This window comes from Protopterus annectens, chromosome 5.part0 (assembly GCF_019279795.1).
Source record: "Protopterus annectens isolate FY-2018-M chromosome 5.part0, PAN1.0, whole genome shotgun sequence".
Lineage (NCBI taxonomy): Eukaryota > Metazoa > Chordata > Ceratodontiformes > Protopteridae > Protopterus > Protopterus annectens.
The window spans coordinates 606,033,719-606,059,857 of record NC_056735.1 but is presented as its reverse complement, the minus strand read 5'-3'; the positions used below and the strand labels follow the sequence as shown (position 1 = coordinate 606,059,857).

The 26,139-nt window shown below is 37.3% G+C and overlaps 1 protein-coding gene across 4 annotated transcripts in view; it reads right to left on the bottom strand.

The window, feature by feature from the left end:
* Positions 1–15,242: 15,242 nt before the first annotated feature.
* STS (steroid sulfatase) overlaps positions 15,243–26,139 on the bottom strand; it is a 1,313,520-nt gene continuing 1,302,623 nt past the window's right edge. For all 4 annotated transcript variants that reach the window (XM_044072458.1, XM_044072455.1, XM_044072456.1 and 1 more), the window contains exon 10: positions 15,243–18,058. In XM_044072458.1, the coding sequence (XP_043928393.1) occupies positions 17,697–18,058 (362 nt within the window). In that variant the 3' untranslated portion in view covers positions 15,243–17,696. The remainder of the gene's footprint in view (positions 18,059–26,139) is intronic.

Below are 26,139 nucleotides of genomic sequence, written 5' to 3'. Positions count from 1 at the left end.
CTTAATAGAGGATGTGAGAATAAAGGAGGATCCATATTGTATTGTGCTGAAATGGCTGAAGCGTGGATCTTGATGAAAGAGAAGGAAAGGCCACTGTTTAACATCTCAGCTAGGTACTGTAAAATCTGAGGTATATTTATTACCCAATGATTCTGGCCCTTTTCTTGATTCCAGGAACAAAATCGTTTCCATTTGGCGGAGTAGGTTTTTCTAGTAGAGGGTCTCCTGGCCTCCAAGATGACATCCTGTACCTCTTTGGAGAGGAGAGTCTGTTGGCAAATTAAGGTATTTTCCATGCAACTAGATTTAGAGTTCTGAGCTGGCTGTGAAGGGTCTTGTAGTTGTGCTGGGACAACAGAAGAGGAACTTGAGGTAGGATCCATGGTGGTGAGTGTGACAGGCTCTTTAGGAGAGGATACCAGTGCTGTCGTGGCCAGTCTGGAGTAATAAGAATCATTTGTGGCCTCTCTGCTCTGGTTTTTAATAGGACTTTGGTCAGTAGAGGTAGAGGAGGGAAGGCATAGACTGTCAATGCTGTCCAATTGAAAGAGAGTGCGTCCACTTTCCAGGCCTGTGGATGATAGGTCCTTGAGCAGAATTTTTCCAACTGGTAATTTCTGTGGGTAGCAAATAGATCTATGTCTGACTGTCCCCATGCTTGAGTTATCTTTGAGAAGACTTGAGGATGCAACTTCCATTCGTGTGGGTCTGTCATAATTCTGCTTAAGTTGTCTGCCAGTGTGTTTTCCTTCCCTGGCAGGAATTGTGCCTGCAGTTGAACTTGTAATTCCAATGCTGTGTTCCACAGGGTCATAGCTTGCCTGCACAGGGGGTATGAATGCGTCCCTCCCTGTTTGTTTATGTACCACATGACTGTGGTGTTGTCTGTCCTTATTAATAGCTGGCCCGGATGCAGTAGGTCCTTGAAGGGCATAAGAGTATTTTGCACAGCTAGCATCTCCTTTTGGTTGATGTGTAGGTGCATCTGTTTTTGGGACCATTTTCCCTGGATGCACTGATCTGCCATGTGTGCTCCCCAGGCGTAGTCTGAGGCGTCTGTTGTGATGATTTGACTTGCTTGTGGTATACAGAAAGGGAGACCCGTGTTTCTTTGGCATGCTTGAGCCCACCACAAAAATTCCTTTTGAAGGCATGGAATGAGTGGTAAAATTGTTTCCAAGCTGAAGCTGTGTTGAGACCATAAGTTTTTTAGGTACCATATGCAGCTTTGCAAATGGTATTAGTAGGATGCAAGATGCCATGAACCCCAGAGCCTGCAGGATTTTCCTTGCAGTTAGCCTGGTTAAAGTTGCCATTTTGTTGAAGTATTGAGACAGTTGCCCTTGTTTGTCTGGCGTGAGGTAAGCCATCTGGACCGTTGTATTTAAGCTGGCACCCAGGAAAATTATCTGTTGAGAGGGTATTAGTTTTGATTTCTTTTTGTTCACTGTGTACCCCAGGCAGTTTAACAGTTTTATTACAAACGCCAGATGCTGCAATAGAATGTCCTTGCTGTCCACTTGGATCAGGCAGTCGTCCAGATATGGGTAGATTTGTATTCCTCAGTGTCTGCAGAAAGCAATTACTGATGCCAGGCATTTCGTAAACACTCTGGGCGCAGTAGATAAGCCAAAGGGCAATGCAGAGAATTAATAATGGGTTGAACCTGCAAGAAATCTGAGGTATCTTCTGCAATCTTGTCTGATCGGGACATGCAGGTATGCCTCCTTGAGGTCCAACGTTACCAGCCAAGACTCCTTGCCTAGCATGGGAAGAAGCTGCTGTAATGTGAGCATCTTGAATTTTGGTACCTCTAGATATGTGTTTATTTAGAATAGATAGGTCTAAGATGGGTCTCCAATCTTTGTCCTTCCTTGGTACCAAAAATAGTCTTGAATAAAAACCTTGACCTTGTTCTTTTGCAGGTACCTCTTGAATTGCTTTCATATCCATGAGAGCGGAAATTTGTTTTTGTGCCTCTGCCCATTGATTTTGTGGCAGGTTTGGCATGCCTCTCATTTTTGGAAGGGTGTGAAAGTGGAACCTGTAGCCTCTGTCTATAATATCCAGAATCCATTTGTCCTTTGTAACAATGTGCCAGTTTTTTGAAAATAAGGCCAGTTTTCCGCCCAAAGGTACTGCCATTATTGCTTTGTTTGGCAGGCATAGGGGAAAGTCATTGTGTCTGTTTTCTAAATGACTGTGGTCTATCTTCTCCACCTCTTGGGGCTGGCGCTTGCCACTGCCTAGCTCTGTAAGATCCTTGAGGTTGTCCTCTACCCCTTGGGCATCTGTATCTACCCCTTTGGGGTCTGTCCGAGGCTGGAAAGGACCAATTTTTTGAAGGCCAGTTTCTGCTGAAGCGTGGAGGCTGCACCTGCAAGAAATCTTTAACTGTTTGCATAGATTTCACTTTTTCCTCCATTTTCTTTAGTACCTCCTCCGCTTTAACACCAAACAATACATCTTTTTGTAGTGGTGCATCTAATAACTTTGCTTTGACATGATCTGGTAAGGTTTGCTCTTTGAGCCAAGCGTGTCTACGTATGACAGACCCCGTGACAGCAGCTCTACATGAGGCTTCTAAAGCATCAAAACCACACTGTAAGGTATGTTTCCCCACTTGTTCTGCTCCATGCAACAAATCCTGCAACTCTTTCAAATCTGGTTGTTCTGTTTGTGTCATTTTGCTTTTCAGCTGAGATAGCATACTGCTGGTACTTTAACATATGAAATTGACAGTTTAATGCCCTCATGGTTAAAGTGGCTGATGTATACACCTTTTTCCCCCACCTTTCTAATGCTCTGGAATCTCTCTCTGAAGGTAAAGGGTTTTTAGCAGTAGAGGCCTTAACCCCCTTGGGAACCTGAGAAATAGTTTCTGGGTCAGCAGAAGGGCTTTTATAAAGGAACTGGTGAGAATTAGGAACCCAGTAATATCTGTCTGGTTTAACAGGGGCAGGAGGTAAAGAGTCTGGATTAAGACTGGCTTCTGCGTACACATCATCCAAAATATCTAAGACAGGAGGAATAGCCAGGGGCCTATGCTGGGGAAGCAGCAGAAATTCCCTGAGCCTTTTCTTGGAATCTGAGTAATCTTGGCCTTCCCAGTGGAAGTGCTCTCTCAATGTATGAAGGGTTTCCCCAAAAGAGTAGTCCTCAGGGGGGGAGACCGAGGGAATAGACTCCTCAGCATCAGAGTCTTCAAATGGGGAATAGGCATAATCCTGGTCCTCAGAAAGGTCTGAGGTAATAGAAGCCTGGTCTGAGGAAGGGAAGTCTTCCTCCAACCTGGGTCTTTTGTCTGAGGGGGGTTGAGAACCCCTGATGAGTGTAATCAAATCCTCAGCCATTTTAAGCATCTGTTTTTCAGGCATGGGGCCTTGAGAGGGGGTCGGAGGACCCTGTTTTTTAATTTTCATTGGAGCTTTAGATTTAGAGAACGATTTAATAGAGAAGGTGGTAGGCCTGAAAACGCCTTCAGAAATGGCAGGCCTCACTAAATTTTCCATTTCTCCGCCAAGAGTGGCGTCGGTATCTGCAGTGGGAATGGAGACCGAGGAAGCTGCGACCTCGGGTACTGAAGTCGCCGGTAAAATAGTTTCATTGGTAGTCAGGGACTGCGTAGGCACCTCGCTAAGAACCAGAGAACCGGTAGTCGGCCTTAGCGTGATCTCAGTACTCGGTGCAGGCCTCGGATGTCTGTCCTTATCCTTGCGTTTTTTGCCTGAAACTGGCGTCGGTATATCCGACGACATGATATAATTAAATTTTTTGCCAAAATAATGAAGGGCGAACTCCGCCCGGCACTTAATAGTGCGCTTGTTAAACCTAGCACAAAAACAGCAGGCCGAGACGTCGTGGTCTGGCCCTAAACAAGGTATACAATAAGAGTGAAAATCCTTATGCGGTATTTGCTTTCCACAAGAAATGCAATTATTAACTTTGTCTGACATCGGTCTGAGGCAAGAAAAGTTTCCCCAAAGGGGTACTTAGCTTTAAAGAAGACTTTGGCTGAAATACTTTTCGTAAATCTCAGGAGCTGGCCGACCGGCACTTGCGAACTGCTTCTGCTTCGGGCACCGCGCGGCAAGAAAGACTGAAGAAAATGGCATTGGCTTCCTCTTTTATACCCCTGCCGCACTGACGTCAGGGAGGAAGCGACAACAACTGACGCCGGACCTAGAATTTGGAATTCGGCCGACCGAGGACCCGCCTGACGGCAGGATAACCCAAGTGTGATGATTGCAGCTGTATGCATGATGAACATCCTCACTGGTGACTTGACCCTCTGAGTCTCTTCATCTAAACTCTGAAAGAGTCCCCTTGCCTACTAGAAGCAACTTTTCACTTTACATCCCTTCAGAAAACCTCTTACAAACTCTTACCAAATGTAACCATAAATGCTCCTCAAGTAGTTCCTAATACTCATACTTGACACCTCTCTATTCAATCAGTACTCCAAAATGCTTTGTGCTCAACTGTACTCTTTACCCAATTTAAATAGTACAGCTCAAATTGTTAAGCTACCTCTATTGCTTACGTTTTTCTCTTTGAACAGTCATTTCCCATAAATGTAAATGTGAAAGTTGTATTTTAATCATTAGCTGAATATAGTGTTACCTTTATTACAATTTCCAGTATTGCTGTGAAAATAAAAGCTCCATACAAATGAGAAATATGGAGTACTGAAATTTGTCTGAAATTACTTGGAAATTTTGATGGATATGAAATCAAATCTGTACAACTGGCTTTATTAAATATACTTTCTCCTGTTGCAGAATTACACTTTTGTTTTACCTTTATGCTTCACTGTATATAAAGTGCAATGAACCAAATGTTCTGTATCCAGTGTATGTGCTGAATATACTGATACATATGTATATGATAGGAAGGTAAAACGTTTCTGGGCTCCTCAGAACTCTCCTTTTCCCATCATGCATCACTCATTTCTCTCTCTCTCTCTCCAGTTCTTCTGCTACAGTGCTAATTGCTGATCTTGGGGATTAAGAAAATAGGGTAAAAGATGTTTGATGAGAGAACTTCAAACCAGATATGCTGCAAGCAAAAATGGAGCATGAGTGTATTACCAAAGATTAATATTTTTTTTACACATGTATCATTTTGCTAACTGCATAACTTAAATATCTGCTAAAAAGAAGTACATATTTGTTAACCTCTAAGACAGAATCTCTAGCTAATGTTCTTGGTAACTACCATTATTGGAACATACCACTGATGACATAAACCACAAAAGACCTGTGCGTGGAAATAGCAATTGTAGCAGTGGTTTGCAATGGTATTCATTGAAGACAGAACTGTGGCTCCACAAATGCCATTAATAAGCAGGATTACAAACAAAGACAGTAGAAGTAGCTATTACTTCAGAAAAAAGCACTGGAAGTTGCAGCTAGAGGCTTTCCATGTTTACTCTGACAGAATTCAATACAATTAGCTAACTGTCTGGAAAAGTTATTAAAAATGTTTTTATCTTGTCTAAATTTAACAAAGAATGCATTCAACATGTCATTATTGAGGAAATATTTAGTAACATGCACAATAAAAAGTAAGTTGCTTATGAACATTTAAACCATGGAGTTATTCACCATGTTAAGAATATTCAGGGAAAGGCAGAATTACTAACTGGTTCAAATTTGATTCTGTATTGGCTTATGCATGAAGGATGGGCTTGTTAAAAGATTCATATTTTTGTGGAAAATTCAGTAAGAAGTCTTAACAGATGGCCATCCATCTCAGTTATTCAATTGGCAAAAGTAGCCTCTACTAGAAATGGGTGTTCCATGGAAGTATCTTCATGCATACAAAACTAACATTCACAAAAGGGAGAAGAGCATGATTTCTGAGATTCAAACAAATATTGCAGTGCTGGACAGGATCTTAGTCTAAGATAAAAAAAAGCATAACTGTGTTTATAGACCTCAAAAAAGGCAAGAAAAGCAGACTACAGCCAAGAAGGAAAGTTGGAAATGACTCCCAAATGAACTTTAAACAGAAAAACAGCTAAGTCAAGAATCAGTGATTTCTGACACATAAGACAGAACTAAATTAGCTGGGTCCATAAAGTGATTTATTTGCTTGCTAGAGGCCAAAACAGAAATACATACAAATACTTCAGGCACAGACAATAATACAAAAATGTACTTCTACGTCTGCCAATATATACCAGAACAGTTATTCCCATAATAAGCATCCAGGCTGTTCTTAAAAATAGTTAAACTAGTACTTGCTTTAATGTAATTTGGTAGTCCATTTCATGCAACAGCTACTCTCTGAGAACCAATTAGTACACTTTTCATTTCTATATAATCTTCTACATAGGTTGTCTGATAATTCTCCACTACTTGTTGATAACCCCAAACATTCACAGAGGAGTTGTCTCTAAATGGCTATATACCTGAATAAGGTCTCCTCTTAACTGTCTATATGAGACACAATACAAGTTCAGATATTTAGTCTTTCATAATACATTCAATGTTCACATCCATGGATGGCCTTGGTATATTTCCTTGATGCTCTTTCCAGTTTAGTCATGCTTGTCTTCTTACAAGGTTTCCCACTGCTGTCTTGAGTCTTTTGGGCAAAGGACCTCTGACACCAATCTTTAACGCAAGTATAGGGTGATATGGCTGAGGTTCTTGTTGGTCCCCTTTGTCCATAAACTTGGTAAGAACAATTGAACATCAAACATATATGACAGAATGAAATGGCACAAAAACCCTCTTAGAAAAGGCTGGAGTTTTAACTACTGATGGAAGTGGTGAAGCCAGTTGGTCTACTAGGCAGTGTGAAGACCTGGATGAGATTTGTCTAGAGGATAAAACAGAAAGGCCTTGAAAGGTCACAGATTGAGTGGATTTCACAAAAAGAAATAGTGTCAACAGAGGAAAAACCCTTCTGGAACTATCAGAAGGATACTAGTTTGAAGAAATATGAGATTTCTTCATGACATAACAGTCAGAGGAAAAATGGAGGAAGCATTCAGGAATCCATTTTGAGCCATTATGCCCACAAGGAAAATCAGGGAGAAGTTGAGTCTCTAGAATTTTGAAGATATAGAAGAGTGCATGCTGGACTGCCCAAGATAGAGAAAATCCTTCTTGCACTGAGGGACTGAGGAATTATTTGTGAGGCAAAAGAAGATGACAGCTCAGTCTGTCCATGGCAGAACTTGCCTCCCAGAAATATGTGCTGAGACTAGAAAGTGGTGCAACTTGATGGTTCACTGTCATACTCTCATGGACTCTTGAGATTAGAGAGAAGTGCATTCATTTATATTTGTTAATTTAACAAACAGCTGCAAATGTTGCCCAAATGTATGAAGATGACTACCAAAGTAAGGAGTCATGAAAGGTCACTAAGGTTGAGAGAAATATTCTCTCTTCCAAAACTCTGATGTAAGGATGAGACTTCTGAGTTGACTAAGTGCCTTGAATGATCTGCTTGTTGAGTGCCACCCCATCTTACAGCAAAAGCATCCATTCTGATTTTGTCCTGAATGCTGAGATAGATACTGTAAGGGGTTTCCTGAATGTATGATTGTAGAATGCAACCACAGCAGTAGATGCAAAAGACTTGAAGAGGAAATAATAAACAGATGATATGCTGGGAATACTGGAAACAAACTCTTCCCTAAATAACTCTCATGTGACCCCTGATATGATGCAGCAAAAAAAAAATGAACATACTATATGCCCTTAGGCTTTCCGACAATCTCTGCTAGAACAGACTGTGCTGAGAGAAGAGGGGCAATTGCTTGCTGAAGATGCAACATCAATTGGGGCAGAAAGGTTTGCATACAACTGTATCTAATGAGAGTAAGTGGTACTTTCTGAGGTTCAATGTTACTGCAAAGGAACTAAACAGCTAAGCAGAGACTTCTTTTTATTCATCATATCCATCGGAGATGGAACAGCAAGCATCTAGTCAACTAGATACAGGATTTTTTGAATGCCTGCCATCTCTGATAAGCTGCTACTATCAAAATGCACTTGAATACCCTTGGGATAGAGATGGAACCAAAAGGAGGAGTCATGAACTGGTAATAATGGATTCTGATGCAAAAGTATAAAGGCCTCCTTAACTGATTGGCAATACTGGAGTGAAGCTGGATGTCTCAGAAGTATCGAGAGTATATCCACTTTTGTTCTGATAAAGAAAGAAAGACTGCACTATGACCATTTGAAAGTTTTTTTTTTCTCTTTGGCAGTGGAAAGAATCTGGAATAATATCCTAAGCCTTTCTGGCTTAGTAGAACCTTGTGAATTGCTTCTATTCCAAATGGGTTCAAGATCTCGGTCCTTGCCACTTGTTTTCAATGAGATGAAATGGGTAGCAGTGTTGCTGTAAAAGGGAAGTGAAATAGCAAGCTACAATATCTACATAGCAATTTTCTTACTCACCTGCCCTTTGAAATCTTTCTCCAAGCATTTAAGTTGTCACAGACTCAACATGGTCTCCAGAGTTAGTTAGTTGGGCAGATTTACAGGACAACTACTAAAGTCTGAAATGAAACTTAAAACAACTTCTTGGTGATCACCATGAATCCCAGCATCTAGGTTCATTACCTTGCTGCCATCCAGACTGGCGAAACTATCTGCTTCTAGGACACTCCTACAGTTGATTCATTCTGTGCATAAATGACATGCCTCACTGGCAACTCTGATCTTATTAAAGGTATGTTACAAAGGAAAAAAGACAGTATCCAGTCTACTTGGATACTATGATGGACATCAATGACTACTTCCTGAATCTGTTTATCACTTTGGACTCCCTGACTTGTGATTTGAAAGCTGGGCTCTAAGGAACAGTAGAATCCTAATGTAAGGCTTATGCAGACTGTGTTATGAGGCTGGGTAGTCTGAACACAAACCAACCATTGCTTTGGAGAATAAAACACAATCTATCGTCTTTAGAATGACAACTACTATGTCCAGTTTCTTCCAAATAATCTTGGAAGGATCTTTTAAGGTGTTCAGAGGTAAAATGACATGTCCAATGTGTGTGATTGTGTGTGTGTGTGTGTGTGGGGGGGGGGGGGAGTACAGGGTCAGAAGGCCAAGAACTATTCTGCTGCATCATCTATAGGTGCTCCCCAAATCTGGGGAGTTTGAGTGGGAAGGAAGAGGCCATTCTTCCTCATCCAGGTACTTTGTTGGAGAAATCAAGGGAGATTTGCTATATCTATACATTTTTTACAGTGTAGTCTTCTAGGCTTTTTAGGGAATGCTTAGAATCAAAAAACAAACAAGCATCTTCTTGTTACTATCCTAGTAGGCAAATGTTACTGTAATAATGTGGTTTTAACCCAGCCACCCTTAGTCAGTTAAGAATCTATTTAGTTTATATTCGAAATAGTATCAGTAGGTGTTCCCACACCTACAGTTAGTAAAAATCTATTCAAATACTTGTATGTTTGGAAAGTTGCAAGCTTCATGGAGATGAATAAAGTTAATATTCTGTGTTAAGTTATCACTGATGTAGAGGTGAGGAAACACATTTATGCTGGAACCCTGAAACTTCCTGTAAATAAAATTAGCAGATTTCAAAATGTGCACTATTATATGTTGAAAAAAATGTGTCGAAGATAGTCTAATGAAGACGACATTTAAGAACTAGTTACGAAAAACACATTCTGCTAGAGAAGAGATCTATAACACATAAGCATGTATGAATGGGTCAATGAATACTTTGCAAACAATACAGGGCTTGAGAGAAAATGTTCAGACAGACAACCGGAAACAGATTTGGCAATGAGCATAAAGTAGAATGATGTACTTTATTAGTACTTAACATTTCTGTTCACAAGTTCATCTTAATCCATGACAGTTAGGGATAATGATAGCTTGTGCTTATTAGAAGGGGAAGCCATGGAAGCCTTAACAAAATCTTCTAAAATTATTTCAGTAATACTGGACAGACATTCCATATCCTGTTCCATCTGTTTCATCAAGGAAAATTATTATTATTAGTACAACTCAAAAACAAAATAACATAGCAAGCACTTTTGTTAATTCTATGCCAGTAACTTGACAAAAAAATGTCAGATATTTTGCCACTGTGTGTGCATAGCTTTTTATTCACAGACACAAAAGTTTTTTTTAATATTTATATGCATATTTCTTGCATAATTCTCAGCTTACTTATTTAGCAAGTTTTGATGGTTTTAGTAATTCACAAAAGCTTTTTTACTGCTGACTTGTCATGTTACTGTTTTTAATTTCTAAATTAAGACTTCAATTAAATCTGATGAAAGTCTAGCGTTGAAAGAATTAAAGTTCTTACTTTGCTTTAATAAACATTTGTTCTCTTCAAAGCTGTTTGCACATTTTATATTTTATTAACTTGTAGTTAGACAAATAACTTGATGCCTGATATAATTCCCTTTTCAAGTTCTGTTATAAAGCTGGATAAAAGCAAAAAAAGACGAAAGGACTATCCCATGTACACCAGTATAAAGAGTGAGAAGTGCCACACTCCCCAGACATCTTAGAAGAGAAAAACAAAAAAAAAATCTGGTATTTTCTAACAGTTGTACTTTGGTCAAATGTTCAAATAATATCACAAAGCCAAAATGCAAATTCACTGAACTATATTGCTGGGGTCGAATTTGCTTTGAATGCAGAGATCTGAAAGCTTAGTATACTAGATCCATAGATGTAGACCTGAAGCCCCCTGAATGGGACATGGTGTGACAAACTTCTCCCAAGAGAAAATGTATGTATCAAAGGCAAGCTGACTGGATTGCTTGCATTCAACTTTTGTTGACCTGCATGTTGGTGAATTGACTTGCAGCCATGTTTTCCTAATACCTGATCATGCTAAGTCTTGCAAATAATTTCCTACTGAAAGAGCATCTCAAAGTATGATCTAGTCATATTCTTCAATTAAACCCTAAGAACCGTCCACCCAGGATAAACAGAGTCCAATACCACACCACGATAAATCCACAAGTATAATAAAGTATGGACAATGAAACACAGCACTTTGATGTAGAATAATGTTCCAGTGATAGAGTACTTATAAAATAAAATAAAAACCTTATTTTGAAATAAAATAGGATTAGCATTTTCACGGTCAAATTAACTGTTTTTTCAGACCATTAACAGAGATTAACACTTTAAAATAATTTTATAGTACATGGCAAACTAATCAAAAATCTAATCATAATGAAACAGCCAACCAAGGTCTAGCTGTAAAATTTGTTTACCAATATTACGTATCCAATTAATACACATCTTTAAAAACAATTAGCCAATAAAATTCACTAACAGCTGCTTTATGACCTATCAGATTCTTCCTTCCCTATCCATTTAAAAGATAGGATATCATTTTCAATATTCAACACTCGCTTACACATATTAAGATTGTGACAATTTGTCATTCAGTCATAGGCCAACAAGCAGTGTAAATGGGAAAATAATGACATTCTAACATCTTCCAATAAAAACTCAGCAAGGATCTTTTCTGTTCCTCAGTTGGATAATACTTAGTATGGTAGTGATCATTTTGCATACGATGCAATGAAAGCGTATATTGCATTGCTTCTTATATCAAAGAATAAGCAGGATTCAGCAATCTACTAAGTTAATATATATATTTTTTTAAAGACCTTCAAACTAAAGTATGCCAATAATCATATCAAAGAAGATATATTAATAATGTTTGCCATATTACTTCTTATGTTGCAATATTCATCAGTCATTACCTACTGAATTAGAAATTCTTTCTTATATGCACAAAAAAACTCAAATAGAGCCAAAAAATCTTTTCTAGCAGGATGCATTCTATTAAAAAAACAAAATCCAAAGACTAATCTCCCTTTTATTAAACTATAACACCTCAATGCAATCCTATGAAATATGTGCATTCACATAACAAAGGCATAAAATGCCAACCATTAACAGTGTATAATGCCTAAATAATGGACAGGGCATAATCATATAATATGACAATAAAAATATTCAAACAAAGCATAAAATATGACAGACAGGAATGTTCAAACAACATATAGCAGGACACATTACATATGGGACTGTTTCCAAACATGCCAAAAATCAACCAATCAATATGAACTCAAATAAGAAGATAAACCAATGAACAGTGTATACTTGCTTCCAATCTGTTAAAGAGTTGCCGATAATAATAGCCTATCACAGCTTCATATATACCCAACTACCCTATCGCTAAACACTGCAACTGCAATCTTACCAATAAAAGAAATGATAAGACATCCTGAACTAATAACATATATCTATGCACCAGAAACATGCATACATATAAAAATATAATGATACAACATCCATGGTTTGTATAGATAAGTGTATTAATTCTGTTATATTAATCCACCATATCATATATATAAATTATTAGTACCAGCGAATGCACTATCAATCAGCCAGCTCCATAACATTATAAGTACTGTGCCTATCATACCTATCAAATCCCTAAATAAGCCAAACCTCATATAGACCTCCGCTAAACACTTGGGAAATAACTAAAGTCACACAGGATCTAACAGGGATGGCAAATTCTCTGAGATCCTTATTCAGGAGTTTAAAGCTGCAGCTTGTAAATACATAAATCAAATAAAGCACTGCGTAGCCTTGAAGCTTTCAAAATGAGTTTTAATGGAACCTGGTCATTCTAACCAGATCTTCTTATCAGTTTTCATCCTAATTATTCATTCCAACTCATGTCTCTCAGTAGCATTCCTCAAATCCCCTAAATGCAGACCACCATGTATCATATCTATTACCATGAACTTGAAAGAATGTATAGCACCCTTCTCCTTGACATGTTTAGCCAGGGTATTACACTGATGAAAGGTTTGAATTTGATACAAATGCTCCCTCCTACATTCCCTTAGACTTCTATTCATCTTCCCAATGTAGAAGGAAGTACAAATTGTAGAATTGGTCAGATGTACTAGATTTCTAGTACTACAGTCTCCCTTTACCTTAAAGGAAAAGCATGTATCTCAACTGAGATGTCTAAAATAGCCTTTGCTGTCAACATGATTACATACACTACAATTACCATATGGGTGGCTTCCAAAGTCATCAAAAACAGACACAGGCTTCTTGATGTTCTCAGAATAGTATAAAAGCCTCTTTAGTGACTTTGTATTCCTAAAACAAAATTGTGGTTGATCACCCACAATTCCTTTCACCTTCTCATCAGTAACCAACACGTTCCAGTGTTCTATTTATATCACTTACTATATTTACATCATTACTATAGTATAAACTAATAGAAAGATTCTGATTAGCAGGGGGATTGACTATTGCCTGCCATGCCTTCATAGGCAGAATAATAAGGTCTAGCATGAGAATTCCTAGTCCCTGATCAACCTCATTCTCATTGTACCTTAGCTCCATAAAATCAGATTTCAGTTTTATAAAGTTACTTGAAAAATGGTCTTCACATAAATTTAATTTTAAGGCAAGCATGCCTTGCCCTTTTACTACATTCTAAAAAAACATACGAAGGGTGCATACTAGTCCTATGGAGTAGAGAATTCCTATGACATGGTTTATGAGTTAACCTATTGCCAAAGGACATATATACATTTCTGACCACATTAATATCTAGAAACTCAATACTATTTCTAGAATACTTTAACATACATTTTAAAAAGAGGTAGTTTCATGAAAATAATTTACAAAGCCATATAGGTCAACTTCAGTACGAGACCAAAGCGAGAATATATTGTCGACAAAGCAGCGATAAAATTTCACATGATTTTGATATATGGCTGATGTAGAAACATTTTTCCTTCCATCAAGCAAAGACCATATTTGTGTAGCTATTGGCACAAGGTGTGCCAACAGCTACGCCTGATTTCTGCAGATAGTACTCTCCATCAAAGCATTATTCTTTAGGACAACCTCTAGAAACTAGCATATAAGATTAATATGCCCCCATCATATGAACTATGTTTCAATAAATAAGATTCAACAAATTCAATCCCTTCTAAGTTATGGATCACAGTAAACAAAGATGTTACATCGACATATCAAGTACCGGCCTAATCTGTTTTTCCACATAGATTGAGAATGGTTCAGTAAGCCAACCCCCTCCAGCCACAAATGGTCTAAAATGTGGCTTAACTTGATCCATATGGATCTTTGGGAGCCCAAGAAAATGTGGAACCAACGGTGACTCCACCTTTAAATAATTAGCTAATTCTGGATTTATATATCTACTCAAAAGACAGTCATTGACAACAGCATATACCCTGTTGGTTAAAACCTCTAAATACTTTACACTAATTTTACTATATACAGTTTCATCTCTTAACATGGTCTTAATGGAGGAGAAATAAAATTCCCTGTTAAGAATAACAGTAGACTCTCCCTTATCAGCAAGTTGTATAGCAATACTTGCATCATTTTTTTTCAAATTAAACAGTGCCTTCCTTGCAGGGGCTATACGAATATTGAATATTTCATAATGCTGTTCACCAGAGAATGCATTGAATAAATCATTCTCAGATAGTTTAATAAAAGCCCCCATTAATGAATGGCCTTGAGGTATACAAATGCCAGGTTTCTTAAAAAGATTAGATTCCATCTCATTCACATTGGAGAACATAGTCCTTAATATAAGATGCCAAACAAATAACCTTAAATTGAGCATAGTCTCAGTCAAGCTAGCCTGCTGTGCTGGAATGAATGAAAGTCCTATATTCAAAACAGCAACTTCAATGTCAGTTAATTGCCTAGATGATAAATTAAAGGAGAGGGATTCGGTTGCCACATACATTTGATGGTCTGTTGGCCTCCTAGATCTACTGGTTGTTTCTGCTTTGTCTTTCCTCGACTCTTGGATCTGTCTGATTTCACATCTCCTCCCCAAATGGGTAGGGGGAAGAGTGTGAAAAACCTGGTTAGAATGTACAGGGCTCTTACTCCTAGAATCAGTTCATGGCTGTAGGGGACTAGTTTTTCTCCTAACATCAGGCTAAGTACAAACAGTGAATTCATCATCACATTGAATGATAAATTGTCCCAATCTCAATATATGTAAGCGAGTGTTAAATATTGAAAATGATATCACATCTTTTAAATGGATAGGGAAGGGAGAACTTGATAGGTCACAAGCAGTTGTTAGTGAATTTTATTGGCTAATTGCTTTTAAACATGTTTATTAATTGGATACATAATACTGGTAAATGAATTTTAGAGCTAGACTTTATGATTGTCTGTTTCATTGCAATTAGATTTTTGATTGGTTTGCCATGTACTATAAAATGATTTTAAAGTGTTAGTCTCTGTTAATGGTCTAGGCTGTGGTGGTGCAGTAGTTAGTGTTGTCGCTTAACAGCAAGAGGTGCTCTGGTTCGATTCTCGGCTGGTGTGCCTTCTGTGCACAGTATGCATGTCCTTCCTGTGGTCGAGTGAGTTTTAAAGACATGCAGGTGTGTGTGTGTGCGCCTTCTTTGAAGGCTGGGTGCCAGGCTGGTGACTTGACACCACAAAAAATCACTGCCATTCAATCTGCAGACGAGTGATCTACTGAGGTGACCCCTAACCGGGATAAACCAAAAGACATCTCCTAATGGTCTGAAGAAGTGGTTCATTTGACCATGAAAGCGCTAACCCTATTTTATTCTGAAATAAAGCTTTGTTATTATTTTATAAGTACTCTGTCATTGGAGCCTTATTCTACACTGAAGTGCTGTGTTTCAGTGTCCATACTTTAATTATACTTGTGGATATTCTTCAATTAATTTAAAGTGCACAGCAGAAAAAAAGTCATTATCTAACTAAACACAGAATTACAGCACCTGGTACAAAGATTTATTCTATTCAACTGCATTATTTCACAAATTTAATATATAGTATTCTGTCTTAAGAACAAAGAAACTGTAAAACATACATTTCCAGTGGATGTAGAACAGATGAGCTCAATATGTCAGATACTTGTTAATTAAGACACACAAATGTCAAACTACTAGTGTACATTACAAGTTAAGTGCTTCGGAAGACTAAAATTCAGTGTAATGAATTTTGACAAAAAGATGTAATGCGGCACAGACTTTAAAGTACGGAATGCAGGTCAGCATACCTGGATTTGTGCCCTACAGATGACACATACACGGTGTGGGTCCTTATACTCATATGCAGACCATGTAAACTTGTATTAGTTTAAGGAATCATATCTCCTTTCATGTGGTGGGGCACTCTTCATCAGAAATGTAAATCCAACTTTCTAAAACTGTCATGAAGGTCAAAAAATGACCCGGATACAAATCCTTCTAAAGCCACTCCAGTATTACATGATTATGTCCAAGCAATTTTAGGCTCAGTGCATCTGTCCCCATTCAATAAACTACAGCAGGAACATCAGCCTCAATGAAAGTAAGATATACAGTAGTGACAAAGAGACGCTTAAATGCACCATTTAGAATGTACTAGATAAATAAAAATGTGTAAAGAAATAAATACTGTACACACAAAAGTGATAATGCTGGCAAAGGAAATGATATACAGTACCTGATGACTTACATAATTATAAATTCGTACTTAAAAAGAACAAATAACATCGCAAAACTGGGAGACTGGTCCAGTCAAGATCCCTTAAAATGGATGACATGAACTTGAAGAAATAGAATACATCTTCATTATAAATAACTAAAATACATATTTTCACAAGAGGTGCTTAAACAAGTGAAACAAGAGTACAATTCAAAATACTCCATATACTATTTGTTGACAGTATGGACTTCATAAAATGTTAATGAGCATGACAATACCGCCTCCAAAGGTGACCTCACTAACTACATTCAGGTAGCTTGTTCCCCAACATGCAAAGATAAAACCCTGAATAATATCCAGGATATCAGAGTTTGAATGGCAATGTAGCCAGGGAGGATGGGTGTGCCCATTTTCAGGGTGGGGCATGCAAGCCTGAGGCACACTTGCATGGATAGAATTCCATGATGGAGCTTACAGAAGCAAATGTGTGATGCTGCCAGTGGGTGGGCAGGGCAGTCCTGCTGACAAAAGCCCTTTGTAGAAATGAGGGATGGTGCAGCACTGATGCCCTCTACACATCCCACCCACAGCATGTTAATGGGCACACACAGAGGCTAAGGGAAAATAAAAAGGACCAAGCACTTCCTCTGCAGCAGTGGGACACTACCTCAGGATGCTTTGATTTCCTCTCCTCCCTGGCCTCAAACTTGGTTAGAGTTAGTCTGGAGAGGTTGGGAGGCTTCTTTATACCTGTTGAACAAGCACAGGTACTGGGAACAGCTGATGGCCAGTTATGATGGAGGCAAAAATTAAGAAAAAAATTATTATTATATTCAAGTAACCATACAGTTATATTCATATTACAAACTGACAAGCTTAACAATGTTGCAAGCAATTAATTTAGGCATTATCTACAAAAAATGATGATGATGAAATTAATACCAGAAATCATATGCCCAAATTTTCTATGCTGCAGCAAGTTTCACATATTCTACTTCTGTAATACAGGTTAATTCACAAAATGGTTATGCATGTGTGCGGAAGGTAAATGCAAAATGAAATCCAGGGCAGTTATGTTCCTATAATCTCACAAGACAATGAAAGATTCATCACTAAGCAATTAAGATCAACTAGGGAGTTACTTAATTCCATACTAAATTAATAAATGTGAACAAAAAAAAGCACCACAAAAAGAGATTATGCTTGACCTCCCTCTCTGTCACAGTAGCAGAACTCCGATAAAGATGAGCAACAAGGCTGCAGCCAAGGCTTCCAGATTAGATTGTTAAAAGACAGTTGGTTAGGAACCTTCTGCACAGTTTTTGTATGGTTTTCTACTGCTTGATGGATGACTTGTATGATGTCATGAAAATACGGTTCAGTTTCTGGAGTTAAAGGTGTTGTCTCCGACGGATCTTTGGAGAGGTCAAATAACAGAGGTGGATCATGGTAAGTAACAAACGGTGCAATACACATGCAGACATGCGTATTAAAACAGCCATTTGAGCCCTCTGGATAAAAATTTGGTGTGAAGAGAAAAGCTTTCCAAATAGAATTACCTACAATAAGAAAAAAAGGCAATCTTTAACACATTGCTGGCACTGTAGTTTTACAGCATATCAATCAAACATATTCCACATGACGTTTTATCCAAGACTATGCATAAACTGCTATTCTTTTAGTTTGGTCCAGCACAAAGTTACTTCTTGGTCTCTGAGTACTGATAATGTGGTCTAATATGCTTGCAGTAGTTGTTTTATGTACATACAGCTACCACCTGTCCCTCTTTGTGAGGGACAGTCCCCCTTTGGGCAGTTGTGGCCTGTGAAAAAACTGAAAAATGACATATGTCGTGAGATTTTAGGATGAAAATGTTTCCTAAGTTTTCTTTAGTAGTAACACAAAACAGTTATTTTTGTTTCTAAAACACCTAAATTTTGTAAGAAATTGAATAAGCAACTCAGATGCTACAAGAATAAGCTTTTATTTTGACAAAAATGAAGTTCTATCCTTTGCAGTGGCTGTGGGCATGTTTTGTCAGGCAAAATCTCACATATCTACAAAAAAAATCCCACTTTAGGCATCTGAAAATGTGGCGACCATAACTAGGTAGTACTTCAGCATCATAATTCTTAAGGTGCTCATCTGGACTGCTTTAAAAACAGCTTTAACTAGCACAAAAAAATCTCTAAATTTGGCCAGCAATCTGGAAATCAATAAAAGCTAATATAGAGCATATCTTAGGTGACCATATAGCCATGCTTCAAGGATTCAGAACAGTGATATCTAATTAATTGCATTCCTAGGCTTACTCAACTCCTAACAGACTTAATACGACTACCTAAACAGATCTGACCTTTTACAGTGCTTTTAATGTTTAAAGATTTCACCTTAACCTCTCTTCTCCTCCCACTACATTCTCTCATTGCTGTCTAAACCTTCCTCACACTCAACATACATTATTCTTAAAAGAATAAATGCAAGTCTTCTTACTTCTATCATAAAACGTGTTAGTTCAACTGTTCGTTTCAACAACTGCTTTCTGAGAATGTTTTGATGACTATCTACAGCTGTATGCTCCCATTCCAAAATAAGCAACTGATTTAAGAAATCTGTTAGGGCTTGATGTTAAGATGTTGTTCTGCTGTTACTAGACCATATAAAATAATGCTGCAACAGCTACAGAATACGTTTCATACTATGACATGTTGTGTTACACTTTATCAGGAGTGCTCCAACACCCCTTAACCCTTTTTATACAATGAATAGGAAATTAATAGACTGAGTTAAACCTCCTTATGAAGTGCAGTGGATATAAAAAGTTTACACACCCCTTTTAAAATGCCAGTTTTTGTGATATAAAAAAATGAGACCACAATAAATCATTTCAAAACTTTTCCCACCTTTAATGTGATCTATAATCTGTACAATTCAATTGAAAAACAAACAAATCTGTTGGGGAAAAAATATAAAAAAATAAAAAACATACATTAAGTTGGTTACATAAGTGTGCACACCATTAAACTAATACTTTGTTGAAGCACCTTTTGATTTAATTACAGCATTAAGCCTTCTTGGATAGGAGTCTATCAGCATGGCACATCTTGACTCGGCAATATTTGCCCACTCTTCCTTGCAAAAGAGCTCCAAATCTGTCAGATTGCAAGGGTATCTCTAGTGTACATCCCTCTTCAGGTCACCCCACAGATTTTCTATTGGAATTAGGTCTAGGCTCTGGCTGGGCCATTCCAAAACATTAATTTTCTTCTGGTGAAGCCATTCTTTTGTTGATTTGGATGTATGCTTGGGGTAATTGTTGTGTTGAAAGGTGAAATTCCTCTTCATCTTCAGATTTCTAGCAGATGCCTGAAGGTTTTGGGCCAAAAGTGACTGGTATTTGCAACTGTTCATAATTCCCTCTACCTTGACTAAAGCCCCAGTTCCAGCTGAAGAAAAGCACCCCCAAAGCATGATACTGCCACTTCCATGCTTCACCAAGGGGATGGTATTCTTTTGGTGATGCAAAGTTTTGTTTTTCTGCCAAACATACGTTTTGGAATTTTGGCCAAAAAATTCAACCTTGATCTCATCAGACCATAACACATTTTCCCACATGCTTTTGGGAGACTTGATGTATGGTTTTGCAATTTTTAGTCAGGTCTGGATGTTTTTCTGTGTAAGAAAAGGCTTCCGTCTTGCAGCCCTACCCCATAGTCCACACATATGGATGAATACAGGAAATTGTTGTCACATGTAGTACACAACCAGTACTTGCCAGAAATTCCTGCAGCTTCTTCAGTGTTGCTCTAGGTTTCTTGGCAGCCTCCATGACCAGTTTTCGTCTTGTCTTTTCATCAATTTTCGAGGGACGGCCAGTACTTTGCTACGTCACTTTTATCCTATATTTTTTCCACTTTTATTTTATTTTATTTATTTATTTTATTTTACATTTGTTGACCGGGATAGTCCAGCTGGATATATGTCTATTTTCAGTGGAGGCCCGGGGAGAAAAGCTCCACAAATTACAACAACATAAAAGGTCAAGACAAAGACAATAACAGTATAATTTGGTACATAAGTTTTAACAATTATAGTACAAGCCTAAGATTATATATTTTATATTTCAGTAGGAAAAAGGAAAAATGTATCTAGGAATAGATGAATAAGACTAATACATTTGTATTAGAAATGGTGTAGTACAAATCTTTATAACATATTACAAAATTAGATACACCTAGTAATTTATGATAAGAGATACTAAGGTCTCACAAAAACCTTAATAAGAAAAACACTAGAGATCAATAGATAGAGTATAGAAGAACAGCAAACAAGGATGGATTTCTAGTTTTATTTAACACATAGGTTGTGATACTATATGAAGGTGTTTGATCATTTCACAGTATATACTTATTTACATGAGAAAAAATCCTAAGGAAGGTTAAGCTCACTAAAAATTAGTGAGACAACACAAGATCATGATCATGGGACACTAGGAATTGTGGGAGTCTAGTTAATAGTTAGGTACTTTAAGCTCCTATGCAGAGGAGGAAAAATGTCCATGAATGAAATACCCTAGGGAAGCCAAGAACAAATGAATGACCAGGTAGTCTGCCTTAATCCCATTTAATGCAGATAAGACTTTTCAATGTTGATGGCTGGGGGGTGCCAATAGGTCTTGTAACCACCTGGTGTCCATGGCTGTGTGAGTCCTCAGACAAAAATTAGACCAAGGTACGGGTGCCCTTGGTGAAAAATGTCCAGCAGGAAAATGATTGTCTGTTGGACCTGGGTATTTAAGCTCCTATGCAGAGGTGGAAAAATGTCCACGAATAAAATACCCTAGGGAAGCTAAGAACAAATGGATGACCAGGTAGGCTGCCTTAATCCCATTTAATGCAGATAAGAGCTTAAATACCCAGGTCCCACAGAAAAAAGACACTAAAAACGCACTCAGTAGGCATGTGTTAGATAAAGGTGAGGACCATACATTTAAATTCACCATAATTGATCAGGTAGAATTGTCTGTGTATGGGGGTAATTGGAAAACTTACTTATCTTACAAGGAAAGTTAGTGGGAAATTATTTGTGATGCAACATCTCCCCCCGGCCTAAATGATTTTATTAGTATTAAGCCTTTGTTGCTTTTGGACCGGGGATGAGAGAATTAGGTTGTCACAAAATTTTTAGAAAAAATTAGGAATTTTAGAACTTACAAAATGTTTAATGTATATATGGAATAGTGTTTATTAATACTTCAAAACACTGTCAATACTGAAATTAAAATGAGGATTAGTGTTCCAGCTTATACAAGAATACACTGTATATTATATGAAATTCAGGTTCTTTGGATGTTTGTATTAACATTCAAATAGAATACCAATACCCAGGTTTGTCTAAATGCATTATAAGGAATTTGTATGTTTTTATTAATTTTATAATACATGTAACAAAATGTTTCTTTAAGAATTTATTTATCCATGAACTTAAAATGTGTTTTTGGCACCTAATTAAGTATATAAGGGGTGTATTAAGTGCTAATCTTGGTTCTGATGAAGTCTGAGGGATTCAGATGAAAGCGCTTAACCACTGTTGGTTCATGTCTATGGAGTATATTGTGTTCTTACAATAAACCTGTGTTTTTACTGACATCGGAGTTTTCACTGACATCGGAGTTTGTAAAATTTTGGAAGATATTGGTTATTCTTTTCCTGTTCGAGCTGAGGACCTGAATTCTGCTATATTTCTGTGTTTGGTGATTCGTTTCATTTTTTTACGTTGTTTTCTGATTATGGCAGACACCGGGTCCCCTACCGCTTCATTGGGCAGGGACGAATACTCACAACTCCATGCGGACGAAACGTCACTCCAAAGCGACGTGAGTAGGTTGCTGGAGCTAGTAGGCAAGCTCTCCGAGTGTGTACAACAAGGAAGAGCTAACGGCTCAGAAGTACGGAAGGTACCGAGGGAACCTTTAACAAGAAGTCCTTCTAATTTGGCAGTTTCAGAGAACGAAGATGACATCCCGAATGGGCAGGGTTTAATTAAATCCACAGGAACGCCGAGAACACCTAGAACTGATTTAGACTTGGACTTAAGGGAAGCGGACATTAATTTATCACCAAATGGTGATTTTACATTTGACCTTAGCCTTTTGCAGCAAGAAGAGGCGGTCAGATTGGGGGCCAAACCAAAGAAGAAGGCACCACCTAAATCGTATTCTGCCTCACTTACCACGAGACAAGAGCAGAACAAAGGTATGGACTTTAGAGAAAATATTTTGTATTCAGGCTTCACAGATAAGACTGTTTATAAACACGGAAATATTTCTGTAACTAACAAAAACCGTAAACAGTCTAATGGTGTTAATGATGTTTTAAATGACTTTTTAAGTGAAAAAGTAGATTATTTTGAAAGTAATAATCGTGATTTTAACAGAGATACAAATGAGAATTTTTCTGAACCCATTAAAGAGAAGATATGTACAATGGGTAAAAAATTTATCACATTGAAATGTGTTAAAATCGATAATGCATTATTAGGTAAATGTTTAAAACTGGGTATTGTTCCAAAAGGCATCCGCTTTTTTAAGCTGCCATTAGGTATAAAATATACTGAAGAAATTATTGGTGAATTTAATGAATTGTTTGATGATTTTGGTTTCCATTTTATTAAGAAACTGATGAAATTTAATGATGGTAAAATTTCTGTTTTGATGAATGAACTTGAAATTATTAATGAAGAGATTGTTCAAAGTATTAATTTTGATGACTGGCAGGACTTGTATCATAAGCAGTTTTTATATGCTGAGAACAAAGCTAAAAGTGTTTATAGCAGAAAGTTAAAGAAGTTGGATAGGGACATTGAGTTATATAGAGAACATAAAGTATATGTTTGGCCACGTTCTAATATAGGTAGAGATGGTCCTGACAGGCATTATATTAAAAGAAATGAAAGGATAAATGAACACTCAAATTTGAAGGGGGGAGACATCACCCCGCACCAAAGCAATACCAGAGAAAACATTAAAATTTAAGGAAAAAGGCCCCAAAATGACATTTTTAGATGGGCAAAATGATGTTTTTTCTTTTAATGATACTGGTATATTAAACACTGTAGACAATTTGAGTTGTACTACACAGAAAGAAGTTATTATTATTTCAAATAACCCTGAAAGAACTTTTGACAACACAGAGGAAGTATTTCATAACACAGAAGATACTTTTATAAAAAATAGACAGGGCCCTTTTGTTTCATCTTTTGCTGGTTTCAAGGTTTATAATTACACTGATTTTTTTGTTTCAAATGATTTTTACAATCTTTTCAGCAAGGGAATGAAATACATTCCGACTGTGAAATTTAATCTTGTTGACATGGTCAGGGAAATGAAATTATACTGCCGGAGACTCAATTTGGCCCTACAATTTAGAGATAATAATGATACTGAACCTGTCAGTCAACATTATGGACAACGGCTCTGTAGAAAGAGTTCATATATTCCTAATCCTCACCCCCAAGTTGCATTGTTTGAGAAAATGGTCTGTAAAGACATCTACAGACTTTACAAAGACATACATAAGACAAATACCCTGAGTTCTGTTTTTAAAGATAATCTAACAACAGGGGAGAGAGACTGTTTACAAAAAATTGTGAACAACAAAAATATTAGATTAATGAAACCTGATAAGGGTGGGGGTATCATTATTTTTGACACAGTTAATTATACTAAAGCAATACATGATATTCTTTTTACATCGGGAAATTATGAGGAAGTTTCTTTGAATCAGATCAACATTGGTTATCACAGAATTGATCTAGTAATTGAAGAATATTTGATGGACAATCGTATAACTAATGAGGTTTACCATTTTTTGAGAACGGAACATCCAAGAATGGCTCATATTTTTGGAATCCCAAAAATTCATAAATCATTAGAGACCCCGCCTTTTAGACCTATTATTGCGGGTTCTTACTCTAAGACCTACAACATGGGAGTTACGATTGATCAGTGGACGAAACATATTTACAATGCAGTTCCCCATCTCATAAAAGACTCTTGGGAATTTTTGAGCAGGTTAACCCCTGATGTTTGGTCTGAAGAAATAACATTCCTAACAATAGATGTACAAGATTTATTTTCTTGTATTCCTTGTTCTACAGGTTTAGAGTATTTTGAGAACAGTCTCAAAAAGTACTCAGGACTAAGTTGGGACAGAATCTCCTTAATTCTGGATATGATGGGGTTAATACTGGACTACAATTACATTCAATTTGAAGGAGAATATTTCAGGCAAACCAGGGGGTGGCTATGGGGGCATCATGCGCTCCCATTTTCGCCAACCTGGTTATGCTTGAATGGGAAAATCAATTTCTTTTTTCCAGTGAATTCTTTAAGAACATATCACTATATTCCAGATTTTTGGATGATATATTTATCATATGGAAGGGCCCGACTGACGACATCATGAGATTTATTGATTATATAAATACCAGTACCGACTTTTTAAGATTCACATTCAAGAAAGAAGTATCAGGTATTGCCTACCTAGACACCTTTATTAGTACATCTTCTGAAGGATTTGTTTCAAAGATATATAGAAAATCTACCTTTTCAAATGACTACATTGAATTTGGTAGTTGTCACCCTCAACATATCTTCAAAAATGTCCTTAAGGGACAATGCATTCGGGCAGCGAGGATGTCATCTACTAAAGACATCATGGAAAAAGAAATAGATGGCATCGCCCAAATGTTTTTGGAAAGAAATTATCCAAGAAGAATGGTGGAGAAGGTAGCCCTTTTTGTTAAAATGAATTGGGACATTAAATATAGACCCTTATTAGGAGTACCCTTTGAGACTAACAAAAAGACTAATTCAGGGTTTAATAAAACAGTCTGTGTAATAATGTTTAATCCATATACCAACTTGGTGAAGGAAATTTTAAACAGACATTGGGAATTGTTAATTACATCCGACAATATTACATCGTATATAGGGTATAAACCCACATGTGTATGTAAGACTGCCCCTAACTTGAAAAAATTATTAGAGTTAAGTTCCAGTATTAAGTACTGTAAGGATTGGAGTGGGAGAAAAAAGTGTGGTTGTCGCAACCAGTGCAACAATATTAATGAAAGTAGTACTATTAAATTAGACAATTCACTAAAAAACCGATTTAGGAGTATTAAAGGGAACTGTAATAGTCAGAGGGTAGTGTACCTCGCCACTTGTACCATCTGCCCTGCCTACTATGTAGGCAAGACAGAGAGGAAACTCAAAACAAGGGTTTATGAACACTTGCACAGAATTAAGAAAAAAGACACTAAAAACGCACTCAGTAGGCATGTGTTAGATAAAAATGAGGACCATACATTTAAATTCACCATAATTGATCAGGTAGAATTGTCTGTGTATGGGGGTAATTGGAAAACGTACTTATCTTACAAGGAAAGTGAGTGGCAAATTATTTGTGATGCAACATCTCCCCCCGGCCTAAATGATTTTATTAGTATTAAGTCTTTTTTGCTTTTGGACCGGGGATGAGAGAATTAGGTTGTCACAAAATTTTTAGAAAAAATTAGGAATTTTAGAACTTACAAAATGTTTAATGTATATATGGAATAGTGTTTATTAATACTTCAA